Source organism: Cyprinus carpio, chromosome B13, assembly GCF_018340385.1.
Source record: "Cyprinus carpio isolate SPL01 chromosome B13, ASM1834038v1, whole genome shotgun sequence".
Lineage (NCBI taxonomy): Eukaryota > Metazoa > Chordata > Actinopteri > Cypriniformes > Cyprinidae > Cyprinus > Cyprinus carpio.
In genome coordinates, this window is record NC_056609.1 from 3,268,134 (window position 1) to 3,287,734 (window position 19,601).

The 19,601-nt window shown below is 37.8% G+C and overlaps 1 protein-coding gene across 1 annotated transcript; it reads left to right on the plus strand.

Moving 5' to 3' along the window:
- Window positions 1-4,687: 4,687 nt before the first annotated feature.
- On the plus strand, window positions 4,688-13,028 carry LOC122139377 (zinc finger protein 239-like). Its single transcript, XM_042736264.1, has 3 exons — window positions 4,688-4,734; window positions 5,278-5,446; window positions 10,521-13,028. The coding sequence occupies exons 2-3, from the start codon at window positions 5,362-5,364 to the stop codon at window positions 11,624-11,626; spliced, it is 1,191 nt and encodes a 396-aa protein (XP_042592198.1). The 5' UTR covers window positions 4,688-4,734; window positions 5,278-5,361; the 3' UTR covers window positions 11,627-13,028.
- Window positions 13,029-19,601: the final 6,573 nt, after the last annotated feature.

Here is a 19,601-nt window from a genome sequence, read left to right on the forward strand (position 1 = left end):
GTTAATTATGTCTAAAGTAAAAGTAAACATTTAAGAGAAAAACAGACGCATGCAGCTCTTAAAGCACATTCTTCAAAATAACTTATGTTCAACAGAAGAAAGAAATTCATTCAGGTTTAAAGCAACTTGAGAGTGAGTAAATGCTGACACAATTTTCATTTTTGGGTGAACTATTCCTTTAATATTAATAAAATAAAACACAAGGAGAAAAATAACTCACTGATGAAGAACTTTAATACAGTTGCTAAAGTTCAGCAGTAATAAAATAACTTGAAATTTTCACCAACTTTTCACTTCATATCTTTTTGCACCAAATAGTTGTTTTGTTTTGTTTTTGTTTTTTGCAGTTGTGTCTCAGGCACATACGTTCAATAAAGCTGCTTATTTAATAAAGTTTATTTCTTCAAAGTAGTACTATAAAATAAATGCATAATACAATTTCTGTTAGGGTGGCTTAAAGTAAGGTGAACAGACATGCCACTTCCCGGTGACACATTTTGGCCAGGATTTCTAAATTGCCTAAAATAACCAGGTTTTGGCTGTATGCGCTGGACAATTGTATGACATCAAAGTACCACGAGAGTGATTCGAAAACATAAGGAGCCACCTGCTCTATATAGCTCTCACAGTTGTCATTCAACGATTGATCTGCGCAAGCGGGAAGTGGAACTCGTTAAACAACAAATGGTGAATTTGGCCATGATTGTCTGGCTGCTTTCTGAATATCAATCAATGGAGCCTGACTTTCAGACACGTCATGGCATTATTTGATGATGCTTTTGAAGCTTCTGAAAATCAGGCTTTGACTGATATAATATGAACAGAAAACAGCAGAACAAACTTGACCAAAATCACATCCTTGATGTCTTTTGGTCTTTCTCTGTCTTTTGGTTGGCTCAGGGCTCACTGAAAATGAAAAGACCACAGCAACATCCATTCCAGATGACGCAACAATGGCAGGTAGAGTGATGGAGCGTCTCATCCATGGCACTAGACCACTTCTAAGATGATGCTGTGGACTTCTCCATCCTCAGTGCTCATACCATTTCAGATCCTACAAAAATACACAAACATAATACAGAAGCAGTGATTTTAACAGCACAATGCCATTTGAGATCTGTATTAGAAGTAACAAAATGATCTATCTTTGTATTTTTGTGTCAGGTTTTCCCTTTTTTTCACAAATGCCTTGCAGGTCCTGCATCACCACAAAAGCACTGCAGCAAATGCACAGAAATCAAGAATAAGAAAAGTTCTGTAACAGTTCCGTTTTGAAATTACAATAATTATTATAAACTATAGCTTAAGATTTAAAAATACATTTTATTAATTTTTGTAGTATATCCTTGAGCAGCAGTTCTGTGGGTCAAAATGCCTCGTTGATGTTAAGAGTTCAAAGGGTAATGGTTCAAGCTGATAGAAAGGCAACTCAAATAACCACTCGTCACCACTGATACAGTTTGAAGAACAGCATCTCTGCACGACATGTTGAAACTTGAAGTAGATGGGCTACAGTAGCAGAAGACCTCTCCTGGTGTCACTTCTGTCAGCTAAGAACAGGAAACTGAAGCTGCATTTTCATCACTCCAAAACTGGACAATAGAAGATTGGAAAACGGTTGCCTGGTCTGATGACCCTGCTGAAAACAAAACAAAACAACAACAACAAAAAACAGCATATGCTGGTTAGGTATGTTTTGAAGCATGGCTGCTGGGTTGAGCTGGTTTAAGATGGTCCTTAGCTGGTTTTTTAATGGTATCGGTGATATTTTCTTGCAACACCTTGGGCCCCTTAGTACTAGTTAAGCATTGTTTAAATGCCACAGCCTATCTGATTATTAACTGAAGGGGGCATTTTGTTTTCATGTTTCTTTAATTCACATTCATTTTTCTACGATCTGAGAAACAGATCTTAGAAATCAATTTCGTGTTTATTACTTTATATTTTAAACAGATTTAATTTAGGCTTTTATTCACAAATTAACATTGATGTGCCAACTTCTGTTTATGTTTGATGATCGATCTTCTCTCAGATTTGAATAAAAATATCTTCAGTTGTGTCCTGAAGATGAGCAAATTTCTCACGGGTTTGGAACAACGTTGAGTTCTAGCAAACTGATGAACAACTGAATGAACATAATTTTTTTTATTTTGGAGTGAGCTACCCCTTTAATGATTGCAGTCATTGTTGATAAATGTCCTATACATCTCTGTTTTCTGGCACATCAGCAGCAAAATGCGTGGCAGCGCTCACGATGCAAGTGTTTCAGGAATTAGAACTTGCCCAAGGTAAATTAATCTATACAGACTACTGCATTTACTCAAATTCTGAGTTGCTATGGGAAATAATAATATAGATGTCTTATTTTTGGGGCTGTGAAAAACAGAGGGAGAAGGCATAGAGATGATCAAGATCAAGATCAAGTGAGCTTTTGTCCTTCTGCTCCGCGGGAGGTTTCTGTCTTCCCTGAGTTCGCCTTAGGACACCTGCATTACTGTTTGACAGGTGTACTGCCCCAGTCAAACTACCCACCAGACACTGTCCCTGGGGCAGTTCATGCTCGGGACCATGGTGGGCCCTGGGACTTGGACTCCATAAACGTCTAATCGTCCCCTTGGAATTAAAAGGTTCTATCTGCATTCTGAGTAGTTTTGAGATATTGAGCTTCAAAGTTTTTGAGTTCCATTCGACTGTGTAGATAGAACCTTATTGTTTTTCAAACAAAAAGTCCCATAATGTACACAACATTAAAAAAAATATCACATAATGTAAATACGTTGACATAGAATAAAAACGTGAATAACTCAATTTTGACAAAAATGTCAGATAGAACCTATAATTTCAAGTGGACGAAATGTACACAAAATTGCAGGTTAAGCAAAATATTTTGAAAAAAAAAAAAACCAAAAAAACAACAACAACACTGTTGTGAAAAACATTTTACAAAATGAATGTCTGTTTCCTTATCTAAGGAATCACTGAACCTAGATTTTAACAGATTCATAAAGGATTACATGCTAGTAGTGTCAGTGTTAGATGGAGTGTTTTGTGAACAGTGGGCACCGCTCACAGAGTATGGTTGTTGTGTTTGGGTATGGGATGTGTCTGCATGTTTGGTGCTGTGCTACAGGTTTGATGTAAGATGCCACTAAGACCTGATAGCAGTTGTCCCATAACCTGTTCATTTGATCTTAAATGTTCCTCTACTACTTTCATGAGGAGCCTCTCTTCAAGTTGCGTTTTTTTTTTTTTTTTCTTTGCAGTTGTTGTTCCATCCAAACATTTCGAGCCTCCTGCACCTTTTCCAAAAATGACTGCTGCTCAGATGCCCACACATGTATTGCTTTTTCATATCTGGAAGTCATTCTCAATGTAGGTCCTACAAAGGCATTGTGGATTATAATAGAGCAAAACTTTCCTTAATGCAAACAATATATATGAAATATTGATACACTTTCACTGAAAATAAATTATGATAATCTCCTATCGATATTAAACATGAATTAAGAAGCCAGAATATATATTAGTATATTAGTTATTAGTAAACTTTTCCCCATTTCACTTGGACTCTAGTTTGTACCTTGGCAATATGTTTTATTAACAGTGTTGGCTCTAATTGCAAACTTCTTATAAAAATTCTCATTTGTAAGTAGCTTCAGACAAATATATGTTCTAAATGAAAACGTACATTTCAAATCCTGTTATTAAAAAAAATTGATACATACTTTTTCTGTTCTGTGGCCCATGTGATCATGCAGATGAAGTGGTATCACTTGAGGTTGCCAAAGAAGCTTCATCAAAGATGTTCTCTATATTCTCTTCAGCACCCTGATTTATAATCAGGGATAGTTCTGTTGGCCATCTCCTCTGCCACAGGCAAGTCCTCATGGAAGCCAACATCCATGCCATTGTCATAAGGGTTGGCAAGTGGACGTTCCCCTATAAATTAGTGAATAATGTCCTAAAAATCCTCCAATCTGCATTTCCTCAAACACTTCTTTAAAAAGATCCAAAATAATCTGTACATGATACAACAGACATCTAAAAATCAGTAAATGCTTTCTCTGCTGACAGAGTGCTCACAACCACCAGGTGCAGCTGGTTTTTGATGTGTTCAGTCCAGCTTTTGCCAGTTACTCAATTTTCTTTGCCAGTGTGTTAGTGTTGCTGGTGTCTGCTGTAGCTATTGTGGGAAGACATTCCGTTGTTTCATTTAACATGTATATGAAGCGAATAACTATATATGTTCTCAGATCAGTTGCATCCGGTGTCCATCAGAATGCAGCATCATATTCAAGCCAGTTGAGAGTTTGATACCATGAAGACATAAAAAAAGAGCTATTATTAGTAGTAGTAGTAGTAGATTACTTATCACTGCACTAACAATTTCATTTGTTTTCCTGTTGTCACCTTGTGATATCCATCCTGTTATCCATTGAATGTGCAATTTTTATAGTGTATGTGGCACTCATAAAGATATGTTTGTCTATGTATCCAAAAGGAAAAATATTAAATAACATAAAGGAAAAAAAAAATGGCTTGTAAAATGTCTTTAGAATTTAATTTTGCTATGCATCTGACTGAGTTTTTTTTTGTTTTGTTTTTTTTTTTAATTTATTTATTTATTTATTTATTATTTCACAAGTTTAAATAGGACTCTTATTTTGGTTTGGTTATATGACGTCATTAGGACGCGCCGCGATGCTAGGTTTGTTTTGATTCAGCTGAAGAAAGGTTTGTGGTTTTTAACTGTTTAAAATCTTTAAATCGATGCAAATCGTTCATTCTATTTTATAGTTTTAACAAACGATCTATAATTAATTATTTATTATTGATACTGTAAAGCTGTATTTGGCATTCTTGAACGTTATTTTGTGTGAGCTCATCTGCTTGTAAGTAACAGGAAAGGTGCGTCTCATATAGCTCACTAAATCATGAATCCGTTTATTATAAGCGAGTTATTATAAAGTGAGCCAGTGGCAGGTAGTGCTGTGAGAAACGGAGCTTTTGATTCAAAGCGCTGGAATCCGTGCGCGCTGACGACACACGCTGGTCAGAAACGAGAACTTTCACAGACAACAAAATCAAATCTCTTCATGAAAGTGGAATCTGTTAAATGTAATATAGAAATAAATAACTAAATATTAAGTGTCTGCATAATTAATACTCTTTTAGTATTGTAGTAGGAGTTTGTGTGAGCCATTAACACTCTGACTGACCCCTTTGAGACACACCTAGAGATTTAGTTTGGATTTTTATTTATTTTTTTCTATTAAGTAAAGTGGCAGTGTCCAAACAGAAAAAAAAAAAAAAAATATCCTGGTGAAGCAACTGAGATACACGTGACATCCGGTTATAAAGATGGAGTTAATTAAAGAGGAGAGTGAAGACATGAAGATTGAAGAAACATTCAGAGTCAAACAAGAAGATCCTGAGCAACTAACAGGTTAGTCTCATTCTCTAAGATAAACTGTGATCCTTTTAAAGATGTTTCCCTTTTCAGAAATAATTATTTTTGAAGAATGTCATAAAAGTGGTTCAATGAAAAAGCTTTTATTTCAGACTAGGGATCCACAGATAGTAACTAGTAGTAAACTAATAGTAGTTTTTTTTTTTTTTTTTTTTTTTTGTGGCTGATACAATATTGATTTTAATAAACATTCACCAACTCTGATACAAACATTTGTCACTTGCTCACTTATTTGAATTTTATTCAATAAAATATATTACTGTTTTGAAATCATCAATTTGTTTTCACTGAACATGGAATGGATCTATGTAACATTCACTGGGCCAACATTATATAAGAGGCACAAGATTAAAAATAAAATACAATAAATAAGACAACATGGCAACCTTCGGAAGTTATTTTTGCTATCAAATAGTTATTAATCAACAACATAAATTAATAAATAATACATTTTTTGACTTGTAGAATATTACATATTTCTTTACTAGTCATTAACAGATGCAGTAATTCTAGTGTTCTTGTTTCATTATATCTAGTAGCCTAAATTATGCTGCTGCAGAAAAAGATTGACTGCTTCCCCAAGTGCAGTCTGACAAACTATACAGGGCTCAATGCTAGGGAATACTTCTATCACAAACAAATATATTACACTGTATAACAAATGTGTAACACTGCATGCTCTTCACTGTATAAATGAAGTTATATTAATTAATATTAATATTAAGTTTAAATATTAAAATATAAAGCTGTTGTCAGGCGCACACAAAACTTCTCACACAGTGAGTGAGTACAGAATTGACTTATATGTAAGTCTTCTTGCACTTAAATATTTTACTGCACCATATGTCATTACAGCATTTCTACATCATTGCACGTGCAAAACTTTCCAGTTTTGGTTTCAATCTGATCTAGTGTTTATACAGTACAGACCAAAAGTTTGGAAACATTACTATTTTGAATGTTTTTGAAAGAAGTCTCTTCTGCTCATCAAGCCTGCATTTATTTGATCAAAAATACAGAAAAAACAGTTTTGATATATTACAATTTAAAAGAATTGTTTTTAAATTTATTATACTTTAAATTATCATATTTATTTCTGTGATGCAAAGCTGAATTTTTAGGATCATTATCACATGATCCTTTAGAAATCATTCTAATATGATGATTCATTATCAAAGTTCTGCTGCTTAATATTTTTTCAGAACATGTGATACTTTTTTAGGATACTTTGATGAATAAAAAGTAAAAAGTAAAAAAAAAAGAAGCTATGTTTTTAAAATATAAATATTTTGTAATAACAATATACACTACTGGTCAATAATTTTAAAGTCAGTAATTTTTTTTCTTTCTTTTTTTAATAAAATTAATACTTTTTATTCAGCAAGGATGTGTTAAATTGATAAAAAAGTGATAGTAAAGAAAATATATTATTAGAATATATATTATTAGAATTTTTTTTTTTTTTTTGAATAAATGCAGTTCTTTTTAACCTTTTATTCATCAAATATATTAGACAGCAGAACTGTTTCCAACACTCATAATAAATCAGAATATTAGAATGATTTCTAAATGATCATGTGATAGACTGGATGTTACATGTGACACTGAAGGCTGGAGTAATGATGCTGAAAATTCAGCTTTGCATCACAGGAATAAATGATAATTTAAAGTATAATAAATTTAAAAACAATTATTTTAAATTGTAATAATATATCACGATATTACAGTTTTTTCTGTATTTTTGATCAAATAAATGCAGGCTTGATGAGCAGAAGAAACTTCTTTCAAAAACATTAAAAATATTAATGTTTCCAAACTTTTGGTCTGTACTGTATGTCCCACTGAATGGATTAGAAAAGGTTTATCACACTCCTCTCAAACCAAGTGAAATTTAGGTTTTAGCACTTTTTTATTCCGATTGAGTTACATAGATTATTTTCATTGAGATTGAACTTTTAAACTGATTGTAATCATAATATGATGCTCCATGTAAACACACCTAGTGATAGTTCCATCCACTCTCTCGAGTGGCATTCATGCTGGCTAAGGACCACCTGGCTGTCCTTAGTGTTTGTACAGATTTCTTTTTGTTCCCTTTCAAAGACTGTTCTACTCCCTTCCTTTTTTAACCTACCTGAAATCTTATTGCACAATGCCAGTGAAGTTGCACTTCATACTGGCCAGTACCAGCCAAGATGGCGAAGAAGGGGCGGAGCCTCTCCACTATATAATGAGCTGCCTTGGCGGCATGAACTCTTTCTCTTTCAAGCATCCTACTTCAAGACAGCTGTGGAGAAGATGCAAGAAGGCAGATATTCCTCTTGGCGTTCCAGCATGTCAAGCTATTGCATGCTGTGTTTGGGACCTTTCGGGGCTCTGGACACCCACGAGTACTGCATCCTGTGCCTGGGTTTCGCCCATGCGGAGGCAGCACTCGCCGGGTCCGACTGCCCGCACTGCGAGGAGTTCTCAGTGAGGGTACTTAGGACCTGGAGGAATATAGCACTTGGTGATTTCTCTGAGCCGCTGGTGAGGCCGCTGCATGGGAGCGATCACGCACGGCGCACTTCACCCCCTGCGCTTTGTTGAAGAGAGTCTTCGACCTACCTCTGGTGCTTTGGAGGTTATGTCGTTCAGAGCTGCGGGGATGATGACTTTGGTGAAACGATGTCTCTAACAGCTTCCGAGAAGGGCTGGGCCCACACTCCAGAGGAGTGGATAGGAAAGACAGCTGTGATGGTAGTCAGTGGAGGCACAGTGGGGTTTAAATGTTTTGCTGACAGCTCTAGATTAAGAGCACCTGATTAAGCTTTTTGAATTTGAAAATCAAGGTAAATTTTACTTATTCTGTCTTCTCGGAAATATGTAAGTATCTGCTGTAGCTTCTGAAGGACAGTGCTAAATGAAAAATATATATATGATATTTAGGCAAAATAAGAAAAATGTACAACTCTTTACACCCCATTAATGATATATTGTGATTATATTAATGATATATTGTGATAAATAACGTTACCAATCTGATCCATCTTTATTTATTTATTTATTTATTTATTTTTTACACCAATGCATTCAAAAGGAACCGTTAAACTTCATTTAAACAGTGGCAATGAACTCCAATGGTAAAGATGGAAGTGGAACTAGTGACCATAGTTGCTTTTGGGGCTGGACTGTAGCCCTCCAGGAGAAGGATTGGACACCCCTGTTTTAATAAAAATATTGCAAATACTGTTTAATCGCTGGTTTAAAAAATAATTTATATAATATATAATACATACATATAATATATACATACTCACAGCTGGCTGGTGTTTTTCCTGCAGCTTTCTTCTTCTTCTTCTTCTTTTCTTTCTTTCTTTCTTGAAAGCCTGGTTTCAGACTTAATTTTTTTTTTAACCTTTATTAAAGATTAGACACTAAATTACCAATCACGGGTTGTGTCTGCAAATATTTCATGATGTCCTTAATGGGGAGAAGCGTAAACAAGGGGGAAAGCAGAGGACCTAACACTGAGCCCTGTGGCACTCCATTCTTGTGTTTGATGAGATGTACATGATATTTCTCTGTGGCCAGGCTGTAGCATCAGTATTTTATTATTATTTTTTTTTTTGTAAATATTTAGAGTTTAAGTACTTAGAGTTTGATTAAAAGTCTCTACTGTCTAACTCTGCTGAAAGTCTCGCAGACCCAGATGATTCACACACATTTAATCTTTCCAGTAACTGTGTAGCAGTGGCTTAATCTTACATCATTAGTTAGTATTTACAATCATGCATTTAGGAGACAGTTTCATCCAAAGTGACTTATAATGTTTCATGTTAGTGTGTGAGAGAATGCATTTTGTTTATGGGTGTGGAATGGTTAAGTGCTTGTGGAAGAGGTCAGTCTACATCTGCTTCGTGAAAGTTGTGATCATCTCAGTAGTTTGGGGGGAGGTTAGTAGCTCATTCCAACAGAGAGAAGCAGGAAGGATGATGTTTTTGGAGAGTGACTTTATGCTTTGTTATGAAGGAAGAACAAGGTGTCATTTACTTAGTGACCATAGCTGGTAGGAGGTAGTATACACTTGAAGAAGTGAATTGAGGTAGGAGGTGCTGTTGCAGTGGGAATCCTGAAAGCCAGTGTTGACATGTTAAATATGATTCTGACCGCAACTGGGAACAAGTAGGGTGATATCAGGAGGAGTGTGATGTGGGTTGTCTTTGGCTGATTGAAGATCAGGCATGCTGCTATGTTCTTGACCATCTGCCAGTGTTTGGTGTTTTGTTGTTTGGGTTTTATTTGTGTTGTTGTGTTTTTGGCATTCTGCTATGTTTTTGTCGTGCTGGCTGGACTAGCATTTTGTCCACACGGATGCATTTTTGGAAGGTGAAACCGCTATTTTCGGAGAGTGGCTTACGCTGTCTATCTGCGTGGATAGCAGTGTAGAAACGAGATGTCATCAGCCCACGTTTCGCCCCTAGTCAAACAATGCCGTGTAACAGCAACAAAAACATGAACAAACACTGAATGATGTCTTTTTATTATCTAACATTAAGTGCTTGTTGTTTTGATATGAGTTTAGGGGGTGGTTATTTTCTTGTTTGATTTATACTGATTATTATTTTGATTGTATTATTGGTAGGAGTAGTGTTTATGTATTGTTTTTCGGAGATGGATCGGATAGGGGAAAGCTTGCTTCGTGTGGACGTGGCCTAAGTCTTGAGCCAGAGATTACTTGCAGAAAAATTGTGTAAATGTAGAAGCAAAGAGGACTGTTCATTAACTCTTGAGACACCCCAGAGATTTTTTTACTTTTTTTTCCCTCAAGGTATACCTTTTCTAACACACACATTTCAGGTCTTTGTGTCTCTACTAAATAGCTGATGACCTCAGTCAGGTGTGTTTGATTAAGGAAACATGCAAAATGTGCAATGCTGGGGTAACTCCAGGAGCAGGGTTGAAAACCCATGGCTTATTGAGTACAGGTTCTAGCTGTGTGTTAGTTTTGATGCCTTTTGCTTGGTGCCATTAAACTAGGGTTAACTTTTTTGTTTCTTTTACACTCTAGAACTGATGTCATTGAATGAGGAGAGTGACATGCTGACTGATATGGAAGAGAAAGATCAATATGAGAAACATCATGATTTCATAACTGGAGATGAATCTTTTAGTTGCTCACAGACTGAAAATACTTCCTCACGAAAGATAGCTCAAAAGATAGGAACAAGAAGTTATTTTGCCTGCTTTCAGTGTGGGAAGAGTTTCAGTCAACATGAAAACCTTCAGGTCCACCTAAAACTTCACACTGGAGAGAAGTCTTACACATACCCTCAATGTGGAAAACAAGATGGGAAACTTAAAGTCCACACAAGATTTCACACTCAAGAGAGCCCTTTTACCTGCCAACAGTGTGGAAACATATTCACTCAAAAAGGAAGCCTTAACAGGCACATGAGAATTCACATTGGAGAGAAGCCTTACACATGCCCTCAGTGTGGAAAGAGTTTTGATCAACATGGGAATCTTAAAGTCCACATGAGAGTTCACACTGGAGAGAGCCCTTTCGCCTGTCAACAGTGTGGAAAAAGTTTCAGCCGAAAAGGAAACCTTAATTATCACATGAGAGTTCACACTGGTGAGAGCCCTTTCACCTGCCAACAGTGTGGAATAAGTTTCACTGTAAAAGGAAGTCTTACCAGGCACATGAGAATTCACACTGGAGAGAAGCCTTACACATGCCCTCAGTGTGGAGAGAGTTTCGAACAGCATGGAAACCTTAAGGTCCACATGAGAATTCACACTGGAGAAAAGCCTTACACATGCCCTCAGTGTGAAAAGAGTTTTGATCAACATTGGAACCTTAAAGTCCACATGAGAGTTCACACTGGAGAGAAGCCTTACAAATGCACTCAGTGTGGAAAGAGTTTTGATCGACATGGAAACTTTAAAGCCCATGTGAGGGTTCACACTGGAGAGAAGCCTTACACATGTGCTCAGTGTGGAAAGAGTTTCACTCAAAAAGGACACCTTGAAGTCCACATGAGAATTCACACTGGAGAGAAGCCTTTCACCTGCCAAAAATGTGGAAAAAGTTTCAGCCGAAAAGAAATCCTTGACAAGCACATGAACATTCACACTGGAGAGGATGAGTTTAGCTCTATATGGACATCTTAAAGCCCACATAAAAATTCACACTGGAGAGAAACATTTATATTTGGTCAGTGTGGGAAGAGTTTATGATATAATGCATCCCTTAATATATATATGTTTCCTTTGTCGAAATGGCATGAGACTTTGTACAGTTGTGAACACTTGCTAGCTTTACAACTAAAAAAAAATAATTCGATTGATATGTTTTATGTTAGTGTAAAAAAAAAAGTCACACTCAGGATGTTTGGTTGTCTCTTGAGACCCCACATTGAAATGAATGGGGAAATTATAAAATTAATACTTTTTCTTTATTATTTGTCTAATAAAATCACTAAATTCGCCACAATGCAGAACACAAAATACACAAAAATGAAGTGGCAACCCTTCCACTCATCCACAATGTGGAACGCTCTCCACCACCACCACAAACACCCCCACCCCCTAAAAATCACCCATTGACATCAATGGGAGACTATATAAATACTGATTTCTGTTACATAATTTGTCAAAAATGACAGTTACAATGCAGAAAACAAAAACTGAAGGGGTGACACCACAGCACACCCATGATAGAGGAAAAATACACAACAACACCCACCCAATGCCCCCCAAACCAACAAAATCACTCATAAGAAATAAAAAGTGGCATGACATAATTTTCTCTCTCTTACATAACTTGAAGGGGTGCTCCGAAGGATCGGCTAACGATCACTATCAGCCGGTAATTGCTTTGGGATGTTTGATCGCCTGTCTCTAAAAAGGCCGCTTCAAATCACATTTTGGCTTCAAATCACATCTGCACTACAATTGAGCTGCACGCTGCACAGTTAACACAGGATTTATCACTTGCACAACTGAGGCAGTGTCGAATCGTCACTAAATTTTATAAAATGCGTGCAATACCGTGCGCTCATGCACACTCACAACGCATACACATAATGCCAGGTTCACATTACTCAGTTTGCAGTGCGTATGCGGTACGTATTTTTTCCGCGCTCATGTTAATGGATTGAAGCGTTCACACTGCACCCGGCAGTGCGTTCCAGTAGCAGTACATCTGCAGCAGTGCAGAGATCCTTTCAAGTTCTGTTTTTGCTGCGCTGCAAGCGCATTGTTCGTGGTAAATATGAACATGGATTGACACGAAAATGTAGTAATTACACCATAAATGCATATAATTAAAGTCTACTGTGTTTCACAGTCAACACATACAGTAGGCAATTACTTGGCTAGGTTTAAAGGAAAAGAGCACTTTTAGATAAAGCAATAATAGATGGCACTTGTCGAGGTAGTAAAACGTTCTGAACTGCAGGATTGCTTGTAAAATAGAATTAAATGCCAAAGAAAAGGCAGTAGAGTTGTGTTTGTAATAAACAGCCTGTGCTGTGTAAACTATTGTGCAACAATTGCACGATTGTCAAAACAAAAATGCAGTGCATGATCAAACATTTAAGTGAGATAAATATATATTTTTGAAGAATGTCTTAAAAATGCCCTCCTCCACCCCTCAAATTAAAAAATCCCCTCTTACAAGAGTCACCTAAGAGGGGAATTCATTTTCAAAAATGAAATTCAGGCCCTGAATAAATGTCTAAATAATTGGATCATCACTATAAATAATTCTACATGATAAAAAGAAGGCTTTAAAAAGATGGGTATTGGTGATCGTATCGGCAGATACTGCTTTCAGTTATTGGTGATCAACCTCAAAAATCCTGATCGGAGTATCCCATCAGCTACAATGCAGAACACACACAGAAATGATGGAGTGACACCACAGCACATCCATGATGAACACAAACAACCACACACACACACACACACATACACACACACACACGATGACCCACACACACACACACACACATACACACACACACACCATATTCAGGTTTGGCTGTAATTTTTGCATGTAATTGCAAAAACTGATACTTCAGTGCAAAAAAAATTGCTTAAACCTGTCATTTGTTATTATTATAATAATTATTTTATGTTGTCTTAACATAAATCTAAATAAAAAACTTGTGAAAAGATCTATGTGACTATGTGGAAATGACAAATGAACCATTGAGTAACGCTCTAGAGCCATCTGGTGGCTGTAGGTGATTTTATTTTTATTTTTTAATTTTTTTTTTATAAGTGTTTGTTTTCAAGTAGATGGAAACAATTTCCCATTAAACAATGACACATTGGCCATGTTATCTCCATGAATGAAAATTAGAAATGTGGGTCTTCTTTAAAATGAATTTTCCATAAAAAGTAGGGTTTTTTTTCTATAAAAACCTATTTATTATTATTATTATTATTTTACATTTATATAAATAAAAAAATTTAATAAATAAAAAACATAAATCCTCCAGAAACTGCACAATTGTATAGTAAAAATGTTAATGAACTCAGTAAAATTATTATTATTTTCAATCTTGTTTAATTTTGTTACAATCACATTTGGTCCTTTGGGCCCAACAGCTGGAGAGCTTAGAGGGGTTAAAGGTGAAAAAGATACTTAAGGCACCACTGGGGTTCTTCAGAAACCTGTTGAGAACTTTAAGGCGCTCTTTCTCTGAGGAACTAAAGAATATTTTTTGTTTATGGTTAAGGTTATTACTTTTAGGGTATGAGCCAAAACGTGCCATTTTTTGTGTTTTTCCTTTTAACCCTCATGTACCGTTTCGGGTCAGGGTGACCCCAAGAGACATTTCTTTAGTCAAAAACCATGGTTCCCTTCATCACAGTGGCATTTTGTGACTATTTTTTACACTATCTTATCTATACACCCACAAAAAATCTGGGCTTGTGTTACGCCCTTATTAGGGAGCAACAACGAAGGAGGAAAAAGCGGTTTCGGCGGTTACAATACTCTCTTTATTTTCACAGTCTCCATAACAAAGACTATCTCTCAAACTCTCGCAATACGCCGCAACGCCAATCAACATCACGGTCCTGGCCAGGGATCGATGTGACTGAAAGGAACGCTCCTGAGGAAGCCCAACAGGAAGCTCTTATCAATAGGCACACCTGTGCACCGGTGCACCCAATCCTACTGATTACCTCACAGCTCCGCAGCGCACCTGTAGGGGGAGCACAAACACACACCAGACACGGCAGAGAAGATAATACAAAGTACAACTCGTCGCGTTTGAGGTCAAAATGACCCCACATTGAAAATGAATGGGAAATGCAATAAAAAAAAAAAATTGATTTGTCAAATCAATAAATCCGGTACAAATCTGAAAATTTCCATGAAGACATGAAGGCCTGGCACTAGAGCACAAATGCTATGTAAAACAGACATGCTCACTCACACACACACATTGGGTTTCCAAGTTTTAAGGGTTCATTTCATTGGCGTAATGGTTTCTATACTGTATAAACTGTATTTTCAATCGCCCTACACCAACCCTTCACCTTAACCTTTCCCTTACAGATTTTTTTTTTCCTGCATTTTTAGATTTAAAAAAAAAAAAACTTAATTCTGTATGATTTATAAACTTTTTTTTCTTCATGGGGACCAAAAAATGTCCCCACTATGGCCCTTTGCTGGATATATTTGGTCAAAACACATTCTTTCTAAAACTGTAATTCCTATAGTTTACTCTCTAACCACCAGATGCAAGAACACCATCTCTAACACCTAGATCAATATCCAGAAACAACTCATATTTAATTTAGATCAATAATAAAGTTTTTTTTTTTTTTAATGTAATATTTTATGCACAAGCTAACGGTAAAGTTGGGGAACTTTGGGGTAAATTGGTAAAAAAGTACATTTACATTTAGTCATTTAGCAGACACTTTTATCCAAAGCAACTTACAAATGAGGACAATGGGTGCAATCAAAATCAATAAAAAGAGCAATGATATGCAAGTAATGATATAACAAGTCTCAGCTTAACGTAGTACACGTAGCAAGGGTTTATTTTAAGTTATATATTAAATAAAAAAAACATATAGATAGAAAAAGATTAGAAAAGCTAGTTAGTTTTTTATTTTATTTATTTTATTTTATTTTATTTTATTAAGAATAGAATCAGTATAGAGAGTTGCTAGAGTTAGAGAGTCAAATAAAGATGGAAGAGATGTGTTTTTAGCCGATTCTTGAAGATGGCTAAGGACTCGGGAAGAAAGTACTTCATATCTCCCAAAACACAGCATAACCATATAGACAAGAAGTAAACAACAACAACAACTATAGAAAACAGTCATTCAATGAATGTTTGGGGTCATATACTGCGGCCACACAACTGTGTTCAAACACTGTATAACTTTTTGCATAATAGTTCCCCTTTAAAAGAGAGATGTTTTATGTATCATCAGTGTGGTATAAGTTTCATTGTGTAAAAAAGGTTCACAAAATCTTAAAGGGGCCATTACTTTTTTTTATTATTATTATTTTTTTTATGATTTGCGCGCACACACACACAAAGAAAAAAATATTTTCAACACTAATCGGCCACTGTTATGATTGGCTAACATCACTTCATAGGAAACAGTATTAACATCCCTCGCTGTTTGATGTGAGTGTTTTGACAACATGATAAAAAAAAAGTCTTGAGCACATGGACTGTGTCAGAAAGTGAACATGCATCTGTATACTGTATCCAGTGTAGAAAAGATAGTGGCAGTAATTGTAATTTCTATTTGCTTTTTTACATGATGCAACACTCACATTCAGCGTCAAGTGTCAGCCATTAAGCGAGTAAACGCCAATGGGTGGGGCCTATGGTGAGAAGATGACTCCTCTGGAGGCAGTGTTTATGCAAATGATTGTGCCCAGGTGATGTCGCCATTTTTTGGAGCTTGACTAAATAAATGCTTTGTTTATAACGAGGAGGGTGTTTTAAGCTATGAAACTTGCAGGGTGTTTTAATGGTGCAAAGACCTCTTATATGCCAAAAGAGCAAATTAGATTTTTCATGTCGTGACCCCTTTAAATGAGTCATAAAATACAGTTTCATATGTTTCTGGAGGTTAGTTTATGAACTTCTATTGTTTTTTTTTGTTTGTTTGTTTTTTTTGCACTAAGTGATGTTTCATTAACAAATTTCGGGAGGAGCATGAACGGATAATTAACACAGCCAGTTCATCATTAGTGATTACACTGTTTACCAATCAGCTCAAGAGAAAACACCTATAAATAATCAAGTACGTCCTACCTTCGTTATCTGTCGACTTTCAGAATTCGGTTCACTCTCTTGCCTTCTTATCACAGACCCAATTTTCCGTCCAACGAAAAGATCTATACCGGGGATTTTTTCAGATTTGCCGTATTTGCCGGCCCCATGATAACTCCTACCCCACCAAACACGGCCGCCGAGCACCAGGCGTTATCACGACAGCTGCTCTTCTTGACCAGCCACACGCTGTGGCCAATAGACCGTGCAAAGCCCCGAGCTCACCTCGCTCGACACCACCATTGTCCCGCTCAAAGACCCGGCTCTCCTCGAGCACTGGATCGCGGCAGCAGGCATTCAACGAGCCTGGGCCACACCCCAGATCTCACTGCAGCAAAGCCTCACTCGCTTCCTGCCACGGCTCAGCCTTTCACCGCGGCTTTTTCCGGCCACGGCGCAATTTGAGGCTGCCTCCACTAGCGGCGCAGAGCGTGTGTTGCAATTTAATAAATTTTTAGAGTTGTCATCCACACTGGAAAGTCTGAACGCATTACATTTGCCTTAATGTGCATGTATAAACCTCACCCGAGATGATACAGACATAAGTTTCATACAATTTTTCTGGCAGGATCAATTTATTTATGGAAATATTTCACCATTTACTGACGCGCTCACTCAGAATTGATCTAAAACGCTCTTGTGTTTTCCGCAGGACAGCAATTGTGAGTACATTTTCTGTTGTCTTTTTAGGACTGCAATATGAAAAGAGTAAAAAGTAAATATCTTTAGAAACAGCATGAAAGTGAATAGCACATAACTGCAAATTAACTGCTATAAACATGTCTATTGGTACAATGTGCAGTGTTTCCCACAGCCTTACACTCTATTTGTGGCGGCACTACCCCGCCCCCATATATACATCTATATGCAAATTCATTTTCTGCCAGCAGGATGCGCTTTAAGAGCGGGAGAGATACAGGATTCTCCGGTGACGGCTGCAAAACAGCTCTCACAAACGCTGCCTTATCAAAATTAAAATGAAATCGAAAATTTTCTAAATACAGTCGGTTTCCTTCTGAAATACAGTGATATAAAAACACCCGCATCGGTTTTTCATTTTGAAATGTGCAGTACTCATGTTTATTCAATGAAGTCAAAGCCTTTTGGAAAATCTATTTGTGGCGGTCAGTTTTGATAATTTGGCGGCCCGCCACAAATAAATCAATGTGTGGGAAACCCTGATGTGTTACAAGACTTAACATTCTTCATCGTTTTCAAAAGCCTCTGTTTCCACAGTCCATACTACAACGTGAAAACAGCATTCTCAAATTTATCTGCTCTGGAGAGCGTTTAAAAAGGCTGGAAGGCCAAAATGAGAGGAAAAGATGCTTTTCAACAGGAAAGTATAAATGTGGACAAGGCTTGAGGAATTGTCAAATCAGGCAACCAATTGATAAACCGCCAACACAGTAGGCTACCCAGGCATTTTTAGCTCGCCCCGTCAAATGCTACTTACCCTTCTACTTTCCCACAGCCAACAACTACAGCAGCCAAAGCAAGCATGAAGCTACTTCTACTTGCAACACCGGCCCGCACATCCCAGTATTTCTATCCTGTTACTTCTAACCCACTTTTTTCTTTTCAGTGTCCTCCTGCTTACGTAGCAGACATTAACATAAGGTTGCCTCTGTTAGCATTGCAGGCTACACAGGTTCTTCAAGACAGCACACACCCAAACCCCTTCCCACGGCCTACAGCTACAACAGCTGAAGCAAATGTGAGGCTGCCTCCATTTGTATACATGCCCACATCTCTTTCGCTCCCTCATGCTACTAATAACCATTTTTTTGTTCAGTGGCCTTCAGCTCCCGTAGCAAACGCTAGCGTGAGGCTGCCTCTGCTAGCAGTGCAGGCTGCACACAGGGTCTTCAGGATTCCCTTCCTGTGGTCTACAGCATGTGAAGCAAGTGTGAAGCTGCTTCCGCTTGCAACACAGACCGTCACATCTCAGACCTTCCTCCTGCTGCTACTTACCCCTTTTTTTCCTTTAAAGTGGCCTCCAGCTCCCGTAGCAGACACTAGCATAAGCATGCCTCCGATAGTGGTGCAGACCCATCCACACCCCTTTTCCGACAACCCCCTCCCCTACTCATTGCCTGCAGCCCCACAGTCTAACCCCAGTGTGAGGCCACCTCCATTAATGGCGCAGGCCTCGATGCCCACCATTCACACTCTCTTTCCTTCCCTTTCTTCCGCCTCTGGAGCCATCCCAAGCAGCGCTAACCTTGACAGGCATTTTTTTATTTAGTCTGTCTTTATCTTGGGATGAAAATATGTCAATTAATGAATATTTTTCGTCTTCGTTGACTAAATTAACACCGATCCCAAGCGTGAGCATGCCCCCGCAAGCGGCTCCGGCAGCTATCCTTCCTGCTCCCCCCTGCATGCTTGCCCCTCCTTCTCTCCATCCCTCTGAACACTCTCGCCTTGGAACCACCCCCTGTAGCCAGCAACATCAGGACACAGATTTTGTCAAAAGGCAGAGGCCTTCAAGATCTACGTGTGGTCAGACCGATTCCATATCAGAAGCTCACCGAACCCTCATCAGCCGACCCCTTTAATGCCAGTCCATCCCTGTTCACTCAAACTCCAGAACAACCATAGCTAACCCCCTTCAACATCACCTAATCCATCTATAACGGCCCATCCCCACTCCAGCTGTCCCAGCAGCACCCCGCATTCGCAGGGGCCCCACCCAATTCCCACACTGTCGCAGCAATGCCCTCTCCCACAGGAGCCTTTCCATTTTCCCCACTGCCACAGCAGTCCCCGCTCCTGCAGGAACTTTTCCATATTTCCCCACTGCAGCAGCAGTCTCTGCTCCT

Coding starts and splice junctions, on each gene's coding strand:
- LOC122139377 (XM_042736264.1), top strand. CDS start 5,362: ATGGAGTTAATTAAAGAGGAGAGTGAAGACATGAAGATTGAAGAAACA. Junction 5,447..10,520: donor AGATCCTGAGCAACTAACAG/GTTAGTCTCATT, acceptor TTTACACTCTAG/AACTGATGTCATTGAATGAG.